General features: G+C 45.6%; 1 protein-coding gene across 1 annotated transcript in view; it reads right to left on the bottom strand.

Moving 5' to 3' along the window:
* Positions 1-15,858, bottom strand: part of GARNL3 (GTPase activating Rap/RanGAP domain like 3) — a 151,960-nt gene extending 136,102 nt beyond the window's left edge. Inside the window, 2 exon segments of the mRNA XM_079112895.1 lie at positions 573-743; positions 15,563-15,858. Of these exon segments, the coding sequence (XP_078969021.1) occupies positions 573-743; positions 15,563-15,654 (263 nt within the window). The 5' untranslated portion in view covers positions 15,655-15,858.
* Between the last annotated feature and the right edge of the window lie 112 nt (positions 15,859-15,970).

The raw sequence follows: 15,970 nt of genomic DNA, 5'->3' as shown, positions 1-15,970 counted from the left end.
GATTCTGATCCATGCCCCCAGTCAGGAATTGGTTTCACAAAAGCACCAGGCATAATAAGCATAGATAAATGTTTGTTGCATTGAATTGATGAAACATTTTCTTTGCTTTGAAACCATCACATATGCTAGCTAGTTGCCTTTGATTCCCCTGGAGATCTAAACACCACTCCCTTATGGGATTTTCTATATCCATGTACTTATTCTTTCATCCAACAAGTATCACATATTCTAACAAAGGCCTGTGGTTCAGGAGTATACAGGGAAAAAAAGTACCACCCTAAGGGACTTGACATATTATGTATAGTTATTCTTTTATTTTTATCAGTATTATATTGGAATTTTTTTCTTCCATATACTATTGATATGGGGCTTGCCAGAGGTGCTCGATGAATATTGTTAAATAGATAAATAAGACATCATCAAAAATAGAAATGCAATCTCCCAGCTAATACCCATACCCCTTTCCCTCCCCACTCTCTGCAGAAAAAGTATATTCCTTCTGTGCACTAAGGGATTTCATGTTAAAACAAGCCGTGACCCCAAACTGAGACCTGATTCTTCTACTTACTTACAGGTTGACCTGGGACTCTAGCTCAGGGTCTTTCGTTGACCACGTCTGAAGGGACTGGATGCCAAAGGAGAGAGACGACTTTGCTTTCCAGAGAAGGGTTTGTGCCATCTGACTCCCACAGGACCCCTTGGTCAGCGGCTCCATCAGTGGGCCCGGAGGCTGCGGCACTGTGCTGAAGCAGAAGGAGTTGGGAAAGGCTCTGAGAAACAGGAGAACACAGCTAACCAAGGCCTGCCCTGTCCTCCTCCTCCAAGGACAGCTGTTCATAAGCCAGGAGCAGGGGGATGCCAAGCATGCCAAGGACATTACTGCAGAGTGGTGCTCAGGGATCCTGGGTGTGGAGGTGCTGCCCAGAACAGTCCAAATCTTATCATATCCCTGAGCACCTACGCTGTCAAGTTGGAGGGACTTGCTCTGGTTTGGATGTTCTGAGTATGTCCTCCAAGGGCTCATGTGTTAAAATTTAATCCCTGTTGTGAGGTATTAGAGGATGGGAACTTATTTCCACTATGTTTAGAGGTGGGTCTTTGGGAGGTGATTAGGATTAGATAAGGCCATCCAGGAGGAGCCCCAATGATTGAATCCTGGTGGCTTTATAAGAAGACAAAGGGAAAGACCAGAGGAGGCACAGACACACATGTACACTCCCTGTCTTTTGCAATGTGATGTTCTGCACCACCTTGGGACTCTTCCAGCAAGTCAGCCATCACCAGAATCGGTCCTCACCCTTGGATAAGAACTGTAAGCCAAAATAATCCTCTTTTTTTATAAAGTTACTCAGTCTCAGGTATTTTGTTACAGTAATAAAAAATGGACTAATATAGATCAAATTTAGTATTTAAATAATCACAAACTTATTTAGAAAAAAAGGCAATAATGGTTTAGTACAGGAAGTTATGTCTAGAATGCTTTTGGAGAGTAACAATGTGGGTCTCTCAGCCATCACTGGGATAGTTCTAATAGTACTTGGTTTATCTAATTTCTAGTTTAAAATGTCCAAGAACAACCATAGAAAGGCTTAGACTGGCAACACTGGAGACAAAAGGGGGAAAAAATGCATATTTTAAGAGTAGTGGCATCTAATACATAAATAGTCAATGCTTGTGGAATTAACAAATAGGTTGTTCGCAGGATAACTTGAGAAACGTACTCTGAGATGTGCCTGCCCTTTCTCTGCTGGCTCACACAGGAAGGTGGGAAAGGCAGTTCTAGCATAGAGGGGGCTATGAGTAGGAAACCTAGGCATCCCTATTCCTCCTGATTGGAGTGGTTTTCTGAGCCAACTAGCAGCATCTTCACTCACCTCAGGTGACAGACAAATGAGCCAACAAAACCCAATTACGTGGAAATGGAAAAATAAAAAGCAATCTCAGAAGTCATTTGATCGAGAGGTACTCTTCATGTCAAGGCAGAGGTCAGAGGCCTAGTAGTTCAGAGCAATATTATCTGAGGAAGGGTCTGCACAGGGAGCTGCCACCTGCCCAGGGCTGGATGCCGAGGGAAGTGACTCCACACTGTTGGGCATCTGGAGACAGGCACTGCCCACTTGAAGCTGTTCTACCAGTGCCACACAGGCCCAAGGCTGCAGGCATCTTGAAAAAGCAGATGTTACTTTAGTGAGCTATGTTTCATGCAGGAAGGATTCAGGACCCTCCTGCCCGCCACTGTCCCTGGGACTCTTCTCTTGCTAGGTCCGCTCGTGTTCCTCTGTGTGACTCCACTCTCCCCACTGCCTTTCCTGGTCCGGAAAAGCCACATGCTGCATACCTGACCCAGACTTTTAGAAAATCTTACCCTAGACCCCTTATTGTTGCAGCACCCAGACAGACACTAAAGTCTCAAGCCTTCAACCTGTGACAAAAGCCAAGTATGCAATCAGCTGTTCTTTACTCAAAGGCACCTCATGATTCCTAAGCCTCAGTGGCACCAGAGCTTATGGCTGCCTTGGCACTAAAACAACAAATAGAATTAATCCCCAGTGTGAGGATCTGGGATAAAAAATATATTTTTTTCTAAACTCTTTTAAAATTTCTTTCCAGTACAAAAATAATAATTGTATGCAAATTGAGAAAGTGCTCTCAAAACCCCAAAAGGGAGTGAAGGAAGCAAGCCAGGGAATAGGAAGGGGCCAAGTAAGTCTTCAGATTCTGGTAGAGTCCTTTGAAGAGACAGCTTCAGTTTGATTGAGGCTATGCTGCTCAGTTCAGTGGCCACTCACCACATGACTTCAGAGCAACTGAAACATGGGCAGCCCAAGGTGAGCTGTGTAAGTGTGACATACACACTGGCTTTGGAAGACTTAGTACAAATAAAAAAATCATATTCTCGTTGATTATTTTTTACATTAATTACATGTTGAATGATAATAAATGATTAGAATTCATTTGAATATAACTAGTTGAAAATATAAAATTTTATATGTAGCTTCACTTTGTATTTTGACAGTACTGCTAGAGGAGGCAAGTGATGTCTCAAGAGTTGTCCCCACCTGAAATGAGGAGATGGGCAATCAATTCCCTGTAGTCTATCACTGGCTAAGGGCCTTGGGGTGGGGTAACAGCAGCCCCAGGCGCTTGGGGCTTTCTGCACACGATCGATCACAAGGCAGCTGCAGGGGTTCACAGGTTCAGCTCTAAAGAAGAGCTTCCCACAAGTGTTGGAGGTGCATGAAGGTGCTGGGGACATGGGTGGCAAGCACAGGAAAGGTAAAGGGACCTGAGGAGACAAATGCTGTTGGCATCACCCTCCACCTCCACTCCCTTTTCTCTCTGGTTAGTTTGGTTTTCTGTCACTCCTCTTTATGTGACATCTATGCTTAGACCATCCAATGTTCTGTGACCTTCTTTTCTGCCTCAACCTTAGGTCTTAGACATCTTTCAAAATGCATACAAATACATCCCCAATATGAAATAGTACAAAGCAAGATAACCTTACACATTGTATACATTCTTTTTGATTTTAATCTTAAAATACTGAGTTTTAACATGCTATTTTCTTGAATCTTTAATATTTTGTTAAAAATCTTAAGTAATAGCTCTTTCCAACCTTTCCCACCCCTTAATTTTACAATAACTTTACTCATAAGAGTTCTTCACACTTCAATTCTTCACCTTCATTTTCAAATGCTCAGATTTGTCTCACCACTGTTAACTTTAATTTGCTTATTTGTCTTTGTTTTAATGTTCTAATTTAAAAAAGTGTATGTTTCTCTTAACCTTCTGACACATTTTATCTTTATTGTCTTTCAATTAAAAATATTTAACAGTTGAAGAACTTTTTGGAGAGATGGCATAGTGAGTGGTCATTTGCAAAACTCTTTGGAGCTCATGGAAATAAAAGTCAACAACAGTGCAACAGAAAGAACACCTACTGAAAGAAGAGAATGACCAGGATCTCTGCTGTAGCTCTGGAGACCTACTGTACACAGCTATGTGTGCACAAGCTGTCAAAAGAGACCTCGGGGCTCTGCACATTACGTAGTGTGAGGGAAATGAGCAAGAACATTCTGAGGGTCTGACTCACAACCGACTCAGAGGGGTGAGCACTGGGCAAGTTTCTTCTTTTTCTTTTCACTGCCCCAGAGTTCTAAGAAGGTGTGGCCAATCTGAGGAAGGCTGAGAAGAAGCATATCTTATTTCTGAACTACCTGAAGCTCTGGGAAGACGTTAAGCAAAAGCCTATGTGAATCCACCAAAAGAAGGGCTGCAGGTCATGGAAGATTGTACTGACCCAGACCCTCTCTGGAGTGGCCAGGCTGCCCTGAAGCAGGAGGAAAGCAGGACACCAAGGCAAGCCCCAGTAGGGCAAAGCAGCACAGCAACCAGGGCTTCAGCAGACCAGAGGGGAAGTGTGGGAATCAGTGAAAACAGAGGGCCTGTTCCCAGGGCCTCTGGAGCCTTCCTGCTTCTGGAGGCCAGAGCTCCAGCCCAAGTGCTGGGAGAGAAGACAGACACATCAACTTAGAGGAGTAGGGCCGAGGGGGACCCACCCGTCACTAGCAAACAGGTAAATGTAGATCTAGACAGAGCTGTCTCTGTCTGTGGATGAACAGTACTGATGAGTGCAGGACCCATGCGGAGGCAGCAATGGGCAGATGACAGGACAGTCATTTTGGAGATCAGAAGGGAAAGCAATGAACTTTTTCCCTAAAGAAAACAAGAGGAGGAGGCCTCTCACATCAAGCTGTAAAATAAATCTAGGATAAAGATCCTGGAATGAGGCAGGAAAAGGGGGTTCGTGGGGCATGGAAGTAGTTCATGGGGCATGGAAGTAGCTCTCTGGGAGGAATGGCCCTGAAGGAGAGGTGAAGGTGCCCTGTAGGCAATGTTTCTGTGCATGGGGCTCCTATTGGACTGCCAAGCCCTGAGGAGCAGAGTTGACCATTTTTTCCTCCCTAGCTCCTAAGGCCCTGTGTGCCTTGAGTCTCAGGATTAAGGGTCTGAAATGATGGGGGTGAAGAGAAGCATGGCTTGTTTTACAGTTAGCCTCTGCTGTGGGCCACAAGGAAGCAACAGCAGTCCATTGAGAACTTGTCTGAGAGCCCCAGACAGGACACAGCAGGTGTGGCACCTGGTCAGGCCTGCGAAACCCATAAGGTGGGGAAAGAGACCATAGAAGAACCTAGCTGCAGCACCAAAAGAGGCTCTGATACTAACAGGCAGATGTCCAGGTGCAACAAAAGGTGTACAAGGCTCCTTCAACTTGGCAGATAGCTCACTGTGCTGACCACTGAAGTTGCCATGTTCCCTGAGTACCGAGAGGAACTTCAGGGAGCCACACTCACCTGCCAGCATCCTGATACTGCACATTCCTCCTCCTGTTTGCTGAGAACATCCTCATTGTACATCAGCAGCTGCCTGTCTTCAAACCAAGATCAGCTTTTGAGGTCTGAGCTGACTTAGCCTGGCAGCAGTGGATGGATTGGGTGGACCTCTGGCTCCTCCTACATTTGGGTCACTCCTTATTCTGCGGCTTCTTACTCCATGGCACTCACCACTGTCTGAAGCTGCCCTGATTATGCATTTGTTTACTGGTGTATGGTCCACTGCTCTTCACTAGACTGTTAGTCCACAAGGGCAGGAACCTCATCTGCCTTGTTCACCCAGTCTCCCCATCGCCAAGCACACAGAGGTGTTCTATGAATATTTGTTTGATGAGTAAATGACTCACTGAAATTTGTGAAAGGCAAAACACTAGGAAACTATTCCCTTGGAATAGAGTGACATCACTGGCAGCTTGGGTCAGAACCTTCCATTGCTTCACCACCTCTAACCGGCCACTGCTTTGTGAGGACTGTGCCAGGCACACAGGCACAGACAACCCATCTGCAAAACATCAACCCAGGTACAGGGCGGATGCTAGGAAACACTTCATGGCTGGCAGTGCTTCTACACGTTTCTCTCTGGTCATAAAATGCAAGGCAGGAGCTTATGTCCTCACTTCCATTTGTGCTATGGGGTCACTGGCAGTAATGGCTGGGAAGTCCACCTCAGTCCCCCGTCTGGGGCCGAAGTACCTATTTTTACCTCTTTACCCAATAAGGTGGCTCCCAAGAATGAGTGCCAGCTGTACAGTGGCACCCCAGTGCATAGGGTCACTTCCACTAGTGTGCCACTAAGTTTTCCATCAGTTCGCCCAAGCTGTTTCTACTATGACTGAAGAAAGATACTGCTTGTGGCGGTACCGTGGGTGACTTGCTCCATGCCCACTTCACCCCCTTGCACAGTGCAAGTTGGAAAGCCAAAACTAAGCTGTCCTTGACTCCTCTGCTGCTCAAGTCCTGATGGGTGTGGATACCATGAATCAGAAGCCCTTATGCATTTGTGGTTTGGAAAGGAGCCAGGCAGATCAAGAGAGAGGGCACAAGGCAACATTTTGCTTTGGCAGATGGTGATAGGGCATTGTGGTTCTGGGGTCAGTAGCTGTCTGAAGTAGCAGTGGCAGCTTTGGGGAGGCAGGCCGAATTGACGGTGCGGTCCTGTAGTTAGTGGAGGTGGCAGCAGCCTCTGGCTTCTTGATTCATCAGCTTGGTTTTGTTCTGTTTCTTTTTGGCAGCAATGGGGATTGAACTCAGGGCCTTGCAATGCCAGGCAAAGGCTCTGCCACTGAGCTACATCTCTGGCCCCTGGCTAGCTTCTTGTTGTGAAGTGGCAGCTTTCTTCCCCGAGTGTGGCAAATCCCAGCATTTGGGGAGCTCAGAGCTAGTCCTGGGCGCTCAAATCAGTTGCCTCTCTGGCTTTTCCGATGACTCTGTAAGCACTTAACTCCCTGTATCAGTATTAAATCCCTTGGAGCTTACTGGGGTGAGTGGGTTCTGTTGCCTGCAATAGATTACCACTGATGTGCCCTTTACAGTGTCAGATTGGATTGTGAGCTTAATAGTTGATATGACCCTGTGTGAGTGAAAGCAGGGCACAAGTTTCTTCCAATAGAAGTAATTGTATAACCAGTGGGCAACAAAAAGGGACTGTGAATTTTTATAGGAAAACAGGAATGTTGCCTTTCCAGTATGGAAGAAACCCTGCTCAAAACACTATACATTTCTGCTGAAGCAGCAAAGAGGCGCTATGGGGCAACCAAAAGGATAGCACAAAACAGAGGGTACTTCTGAGGTCACTGTCACATGGGAGCATGATCTGTTTTCACTAATGCTAACTGTCTAACATTGCTTCACGTTTTTTCAAATGTGCTACCGAAAACTGTTATATCCAAAAGTGTGCTGAAAATGTAAAATAGTTGAGAAATATTAGCCTAAGTCACGGATGCTATAACATCTCCACTAATAAAAATTTACCTGCATCCTAAAGCCTTTCTAGCTCTGGGCAGCACCCGTTCAGGAATGACTTTCATGTGCTGAACCCAATCTGTCTCATCACACCTAACACGTGCTGTGATTTTAGGTCAAGCCCAGGGTCACACGCCCAGTGGGCCTAATTCATCCTGTGGGCCTAATTCCTGTTTCATACATCATTCAAATGTGGGAAGGCTATCATATCCTCCGTGAATTTTCTTTTTCAAATAAAGTACCCCTTCCCCATATTGAAAACCTTACCTTTTACTGGATCATTTTCATCAGATATAAGAAACTTTATAAAGTAAAAGCACAGAAACCCCAAACCAAAATAAACAGTAACAACTCCTCTCCTCATCTTCCCTCCACCCCTGCAAAGTGCTGACTATATTTGCTGTTTCCAACTGGTCACCTGCCATGATCTCCTGGAGCAGGTCCAGTGCAGTTTTCATCCTTTTTTCCTGAGAAGACTGGTCCAAGGCCCCAACGACCCATGGGATACTAAACCCACTGTCAGTTCTTAGTTCTTTACTTTGACCAATTGGCAACATGACACAAAAAGCCACCCCTTCCACCTTTTAAAAAACTATTTATGCTAATCTTGTTTTCTTAAAATAGAAAAATATCCAACCACATCATGTATCCATGACACAATAATTTCACATGCAAGTTTCAAAGTCTCTCAAAGTCTAAATTTCATTTGTGATTTATATAAACAATTAATCCAAGTCCACCAAATTGGTTATCCTTTCTACTAAAATTTCTTTGATTCCCTTCTCCTTACGTCTCCAAAATCCCTTTTATTTCACATATTTTTTTTACCTTTCCTTATTTCACCATGACTCACATTCACATTAAGATCAAAATAAAACAAAAACCTTGATGTATGCCTTCAAATATTTCCTACCTGAGGATCCCTATCTGCACCATCCACTAAAGCAGCCAGCAGCCACCTGGCACTCCAGATAGATTCCAGAATGAGCAGGAAATTTCTGTTGATTATAGCAGCCCAAATGGCTGAGGACAACAAGCAATCCTGAAGCCTTCTACAAAAATCTCTTGGGGCAGTCACACTTCAATGCCAACTGTGATTTGCTTGCTGTCCACCAGGGTCCCAGCTTAGAAACTAGGCATGTTCTGCTGGTTCTCCATATCCCTGCATTCTCTGCATCCCCACATCTCTGCGTGCTCCTTTAGCCCACCTCCCCCTCCAGGAAACGAGCAATGAGTCTCCCTGTAGAGGCCACATGTCATAATTTTCCTGCAGTGCTGTTTATCACAATTCATCTGTCTTTAGATCTTCAACTCTGTAAACCAGATGACCAAACATAATTTCTCATATTAACCTTCGAGAGTAAAGGTAATTTGACTATTGTCTTCCTCCAAAAAAGGAAGCTGGTTTGCATTAATTTAAAACTTGGGTGAATAATAAACATTGTTTTTCCCCTGCCCTTAGAAGAACAGACATAATATGACAATTAATTTTCTCCTGATGGTCTTAGGAGCCCATTATGTCAGCCCACTGCAAGACAGCTTTTCAGAGTCTTTCCCAGGAAGACTGCTGTTGCTCCAAAAGAAAACTGACAGCAGCAGATTTATTTATAATTAAATACTTAAGGGCCTGATGCAAACACAAAGAGTAATGAAATAATATAGAGGAACGAAGACTGTGAAAGAGCTCACATTAAAATACTTGTTTATGAAACTACCTGAAAAGCAGAAAGACTCCTGGAAAATACCACCACCACCAAAACCCGGGAGTCAAGAGAAGCACAAGGAGGAGGAAGAGGTGGTACCACATGCAGAGGATGACTGCTCTTTTCAGACTGATCTGGGCCTGGAAAGCAACATTCAGGAACAAGAAAGCATTCGTCTGGCATTGAATCTGCTCTCCCAAGGCGTGGGCTCTATGCATTACTAATAAGGAAGCCATCATGTACATAGCAATAATTGGGAAAGTAGAAAATGTGTCTTCCACTTGTAATTCAGAATATTCTGTCCATGGTAGGGCTCTGCTCCCACAGTGGCTAATCTTAGTGATCACAATTGAATCACTTAAGGTAGTCTTTCATGACTTGAACTAAAAAATACAAAAACCCCAACTCTAACTTTTGGGGGTGGGTATCTGGGCTCCTGTATTTTGGAAAGCTTCCCAGCTATAAAGGCACTTTTTTGTTTTTCAACAACCAAGTATCCATTCCATTCTTATGTAAATAGCACTGAAAATCACCACCTCTGGTCTCTATGAATGAAAGTAAGTTCACCTCTTGGTTCTTGATTGAGCATATGACCCAGGTCCAGCCAATGAGCATGTTTTATCCCCTCTGGCCAAAGCAGTTGGTTCAGGGACAACCACGGACCCAAGGCAGCCAGAGAACGCCAACCCTAGGACATGTGTTAGAATTACTTCGAAAGAAGGTCCCTCTTTCTGCTGGGGTAGAAAGCAAAATTGAAGAAGTTAACTTTCTTTGCCTCCAGGAGGTAAGACTTTGAGCTTAAAGTGAACCCAGACAATGAAGATTACCAATGACATTATTTGAGCACTTGGACCTATCTGCTCTCAAAGCTTGGTCTACCCCAGCATTTTGCAATTGCATGAACCAATAATTCTCTTTTGTCATTCACAGCCTTTGATAATGTAAAAATAATTTAAACTACAAGTAAGGAATGGATACCAGCCAGGCAGAAACAATGCTGATGTACACCAGCTGGAGAGAGCTGAAGGAAACCGTTCCATTGTGATTATAACTGGAGGGCCAAGAGTCAGAAGCACCTAACCACTTAAGCTACATCCCACAGCCTAAGCCATCTTTCAAATGGAATCTGAACCACAAGACTAGGTACTGCCGAGGGACTAGCAGAATCACAAGTGATGGGTGGCAAGGAACAGGCAAGCTCTGGTTTCACTCTCAGGAAAGATTTCAGAACCGTTCGGTAATAGGAAGGCCACCTTATAAAGTAGGTTCCCTGACCTTGTGTGGGGTCACATAAGCTTCATGATCAGCTATAAGAGTTGTTGCAGAAGACTCCTGCATTAACCCAGAGGCCTGATTTTCAATGTTATGTCCCCAGGCCAGTTGTACTTGTTAGAAACTGAAATGCACTAAAGTCACCCTGACCTTGTGAATAAGAATCTCTTGGGAGGAGTAGGCCCAGGAAACTGTTTTTAAGAAAAACTCCTCCAAGTATGTTATGTTTGAGAAGCACATACCAGACTAAAGAGTTTGGGTTCTCAAACTCAGATCCCCTGAACCCTGCCCCAAAGATTCTGATAAAGTTCATGTGGGATCGGACTGCAGAATTTGCATTTCTTTTTGTTCATGTTTGCCATGCTGGATGGAGACCAAACGGATGCCTCACCTATGCCAAGTAAATGCTCTACTGAGCTAAAGCCCCACCACAAGAAATGTGCATTTCTAAGAAGTGCCCAAGAAATGCTGCTGTGCTGGTCCAGGAATCACACTCTGAGAACTGGTATCTCAGAGGCTGACCTAGGTAATGTCTAAAGCTCCATTCAGTGTGGAGGTTCTTTGATCTTTAGGATTTACCCGGCCAATTCGACCTTACTTCCAGATAACCCTGTTAATGCTGTGGCTCACATGTAGCTCAGCCTCCATAAAATGTTACAGCCAAAATGACAGAGCTCAGAAACTGAAGAGTCATTTAAAATAACTTCGGTCCTTTCATTGTATTTCCTGATCAATACAAAGGGACAAAAAAACCACAGATGCATTTCTTAAAAATATTGTGTGCCTATTAGCCTCTTTCAATAGGAATTTCCTATTCTTCTCCTTTCTAAACATCCCTAAAAGATTATTTTCAGCCAGTCCTACCACTGCCCTGAGCACCTGCTGTCCTTCTCATCCCCTTTCTTCCTAAATCTGTCGCTCAAAAATGCAACCAAATGGGCTGAGATAGTAGCTCAGTGATAGAGCACTTGCCTAGCACATGTGAGGCACTGGATCCGACTCGCAGCATCACACAGAAATAAATGAATAAGGTCTATCAACAACTAAAAAAAAAAAAAAAAAAACAAAGAATGTAACCAAGTGAGTAGAGGAGAAGGAAAAACAGAGTGGTCAAAGCTGGGGTTTTAATCAGCAAAGGAAGGGAAAAGCCAAGAGTGTTCATGTAAGTCATTTTGTCCATAACAGTTGCCATTTAGTAATGCTTTGTGCAGGCACTGTGCATAAATTAGTTCATTTATAGCTCACATCAATACTGCAAGATGGGTCATTTCACAAATGAGTTAACCAAGGCTTAGAGGGGTTAAGCAACTTGCCCAAGTTCACACACATGGTGATGAGTAAAAAGGCAGAAGCTAGAACCCAGGTCCATCTCACTCCAAAGTCTTGCCCATCTGATATACCTTCCTACAAATCATGAGGAACACATTTAGGGTAAGTTTTCTTAACAGTACAAGTTTATGCCTCCAGGTTTCCCTGCTAGGCCTTCTTGCTGCTACCTCCCCAGAAGCCCAATGCCTGGGCCATTTCTTGCTCTTTCCATTCATTAGGTAGCTGTGTTTGTACACCAGTTACCACAACTAACATGGGATATTTAGCAGAGAACTGCCACACTGAAAATAATGCCATTTTCCCCTGATGCCAACAAGATGATTGGGTAAATACATTTAAACCAGACTCTCAAAGGCACTCAATGTGAAGCAGTAGCATTTAAGATTGAGACAATAGAAAATGAGAGGTAACTGAGGACTGTGGATAAGGGAGGCTCCTCTGGCAATAGGCCCATACAGGAGGCGAAGGCTCTCTCTTCTGCCTGTGCCACCCTGCATCTTCATAGTTTTCTGAACATTCACATGCCCCAGGGCCACTCCATACATTCTGAATCAATGGGCCTGGAGAGAAGGAACCATACATGTGTAAGGTCAAATGTTCCACAGGTCATGCAGATGCACAGTCAGAATTGTGAGGTCTTTCACAGGTAACTTTTTAAGCAACAAAAATAATAGGAGAAATTATAGGTGGACATTTATCTGTTTTAAGGAATTCTCTTCTATTTGAACGTAAATAGAAGTCAATGGATCTGACTAAATTTAAAAACCACCATTACCACAGTAAAAACAAACAAAAAAAAACCAAAACAACAAAAAAATTCATTGAAAACCACCATAAAAGGGCAAATAATTAACTGAAAAATATTTGTTATATATTTAACCAAAAAATTCCCTTAATCCATAAAAAAATGCTTCAGAAAAGATACACATTCCAAGATAAAAACAAAGCTCACACCTATATGGTTCATAAAAATAAGTACAAGTTATAAATAAATATGAGAAATTCACCTTACTACTAAACAAATTCATATTAAAACAAGGTACTACTTTGACAAATATATGTGATAACATCTAGGATGGCAGGTAAGGAAAAACAGACACACTCCTATGATGCTGGGGAAACTAAATTGGTACAACTTTCTGGTAAACAATCTGGCATTGTGTTTCAAAAGTCTTTAAAATATTCATTTTCTTTGATCCAGTAATCACCATCACTTCTATAAACTTATCTTACAAAAAAAAATTACCTCTGGGTTGGGGAGATAGCTCAGTTGGTAGAGTGCTTGCCTCATAAGCACAAGGCCCTGGGTTCAATCCCCAGCACAGCAAAAAAAAAAAAAAAAAAAAAAAAAAAAAAAAAAAAATTACCTCTTCACACACAGACTAATGCACATGGATTCACTGCATCTTTAGGAAGAGTGGAAAAACTGGGAATGAACAGGTCCAATAATAAAGGATGGTTTAAATAATTGTTACATATCTCTATGAAAGAATGTCATACAGCAATTTAAAGCAGTTTTCTACAGAAATGTTTAAGCATGTGGAAAAATCCTTACAATATGAAAAAGCAGAATGTTAATATAAATATCTGTGTTCAAATGGAAGAAAAAGACCAGATGATACCTGGTAGGATTATGGGTCAATAAAAATTTAATTATCCTCTTCATATCTTTCTTGAGTTTTTAAACTTCCTCTCACAAACACAAATTATCTTTATAATAAAAATGATAATCTTATTATCTTGAAGCTTATAAGATAATGTCAGAGAGTCAAAACACTCTGGAGGCCTGGAGGTCATTGACTCTTTCAGGCATAAGGCCATGAACACAAAGGAGAAGCTGGTGTAAGTGGGGTTTCAGAGGAAGAGACAAATTTGCTAAATTTGCAAATTTGCATAGTGGCACTGTCCACTATGGTGAACATTAGTCATAGGTGATTACTTACATGGAGAATTAAATAAAATTAAAAATTCAGGCTGGAGCTGTAGCTCAGTAGCAGAGCACTTGCCTAGTGTGTGTGAGGCACTGGGTTTGATCCTAACCACCACATAAAAATAAATTTTAAAAAGGCATTCTGTCCATCTACAACTACAAAAAAATTTTTTAATTAAAAATTCACTGCCTTAGTTGAACTGGCCACATTACAAGTGCTTAATAGCCACAGGTGCTAAGGGCTCCCCTCTGGGATGGGGTGGGTAATGGAATGTTTCCATCACTACGAAGTTTCACAAAACTGCCCTGCCCTAAACATGCTGCCTCAGGCCTGAGGGGTCCAGCCATTGGGGTCCAGCCATTGGCTCTTAGTATGCCTTTTTTTTTTTTTTTTATGTTCTCAATGGCTCTTTTATTTATTTATATATGGTGCTGAATATCGAACACATGCCAGACAAGTGCTCTACCACTGAGCCACAACTCCAGCGCCTTTTCTTATCCTTCTCGGTGCAGCCACAAGCATGAGTTGTAGCCTCTTGAGGGCGGAGACCATCTCTGTGTGGCTTTCCCAGACAAGTGGGGGAGATCCCTACACACAATGTACCTGGGAACACAGAGGCACGTGGTAGACACAGCACAGAACTGGGTCAGGAGTTCGGGGAAGGCTTCAGGCAGGAGGAATAGGTGCTATCCAAACAGGGAAGCACAGACTCCCTGCGCAAGTAGGGCGACCAGCACGAAGGGAGTGAAGGTACTGATGATAAACAGTCAGCAGAGGGAGAAACCCCTGGCCCAACAAAATTTGTTCAGTCCTTACACAGTATATGTCGTGGTGGGCCAGGCCTGAGCCAGTTCTGGAGACTGGGCAGAGACCAGGACGGCTGTGGTCCCTGTCCTCGCCATGCTTACGGTCTCATCAGAACTACGGGAGGACTGCAGGTAGATGAGGTCTGCCAGAGGCTAAGGATGGAGAAGGACCCAAACAAGGGCCTCCCACCTCTATTAAGAATCCTGTTTGGTTTGCTCTGTATCCTAGCAAGCGAGCCTTGTTCTCTGCCTCAGTCGGGGTGGGAAGTCCACGTCCCTGCGCTTCTCTTCGTCCCCACCCATGCCGGGGTTATGGAGAGCTCCTCTGGGTTGCAGGCAGCACTGGGCAGGGGACTCAACTTTAGGAAATCTCTCCAAAGGTCAGATGTGCTGTGGGTTTAAGAAGTGTGAGAATATTGCCAGAAATATGGTTGGGGCGCCGCTGGAGCCCTCCAGAGGGGATGGATTCTGAAGATACAGCACCGACCTGAGTGGCCTGGAAGCCGGAGAACCCACTCCAAGTTACAGAAACGCCCAAGAGGCAAGAGTCCGGCAGGGCGGAGGGAGGGGCCCCAGCCGCAGCGGGGAGGGTGTGTCCCGAGGCCCAGCTGCACGCAGGGGGTCTGGCCTCTTGGGAGAGCACCCCAGGGAAGGAGGGTGGAGGCGGGGAGGGGCGCCGGAGACCTGGGCAGAGGGAGGACGAGGACTTCCGTCAGGAAAGGGCGTGGGCAGGGGGAGATGGGCGGGGCCGGCAGCAGCAGGTGTGCAGGCACCTGGGGCGCGAGGACGGGTAGTAGAGGGCGAGCGGTGCCAGGAGGGACCCCTTCCTTTAGACTTCGGGGGCTCTTTCCCGACCATGTCCTTGAGCAGTCAGAAGCGGGCAGGGCACGTTCTCCACGGCGCGAGACCCGCGAGGGCCGCGGTGTGCCTGCCTGCCACAGGGCGGAGGCTTCGGGGCGCAGGCGACGTCTGCTCGCCGGACACCCGCCCCGGTCCTCCCGCCGGGTGGCCCCCTTAAACCGCCCGGCCTCTCCTCCCGGGACAGCACCGACCCCCTCCCACAAAGCGGTCCCGCCAGGCTCGGTCCCCTCACACGGCCACCCCCCCACACGTGGCCGGCTTCCCGCCCCTGCCCCTCCGGACGCACCCCTCCCCGGCCGTGGTACCTGGGGCTCTCGAAGCTGCACCCCCTGCGCCGCAGCGCCGCCCTCTTCTGCCGCAGGAGCGCAGCAGCCGCCCCGCCGGGCTCCGGCTCCATCGCCCCGGGCGGGGGCCGCGGGCTCGGGCGCACTCGGGTGGGCTCGGGACTCGGCGGGGCTCGGCCGGACGCTCGGCTCGCGCGCCGCAGCCCACGCCCCGCCCCGCGTCCCTCGAATAGGCTCAGGCCCCGCCCCTTTCCCGGCCCTGAACCCCAGCCCAGTCAGCCTCCGCGCCCCTCTACCAGGTCCAGGCTCCGCCCCGAACCCCAGTCAACCCCTTCGCCGCTCCACCGACCCCGGCTCGGTCCCGAATCCAAGCCCAGTTGTCCTCAGTTCCACCCGTGAAACACTCAGGCCCCGCCCCATACCAAACCC

The sequence above is a fragment of the Sciurus vulgaris genome (genome assembly GCF_902686455.1).
Source record: "Sciurus vulgaris genome assembly, chromosome: 15".
Taxonomy (NCBI): domain Eukaryota; kingdom Metazoa; phylum Chordata; class Mammalia; order Rodentia; family Sciuridae; genus Sciurus; species Sciurus vulgaris.
Note: the sequence above shows the minus strand (reverse complement) of the source record. Positions and strands in the feature narration are given on the sequence as shown.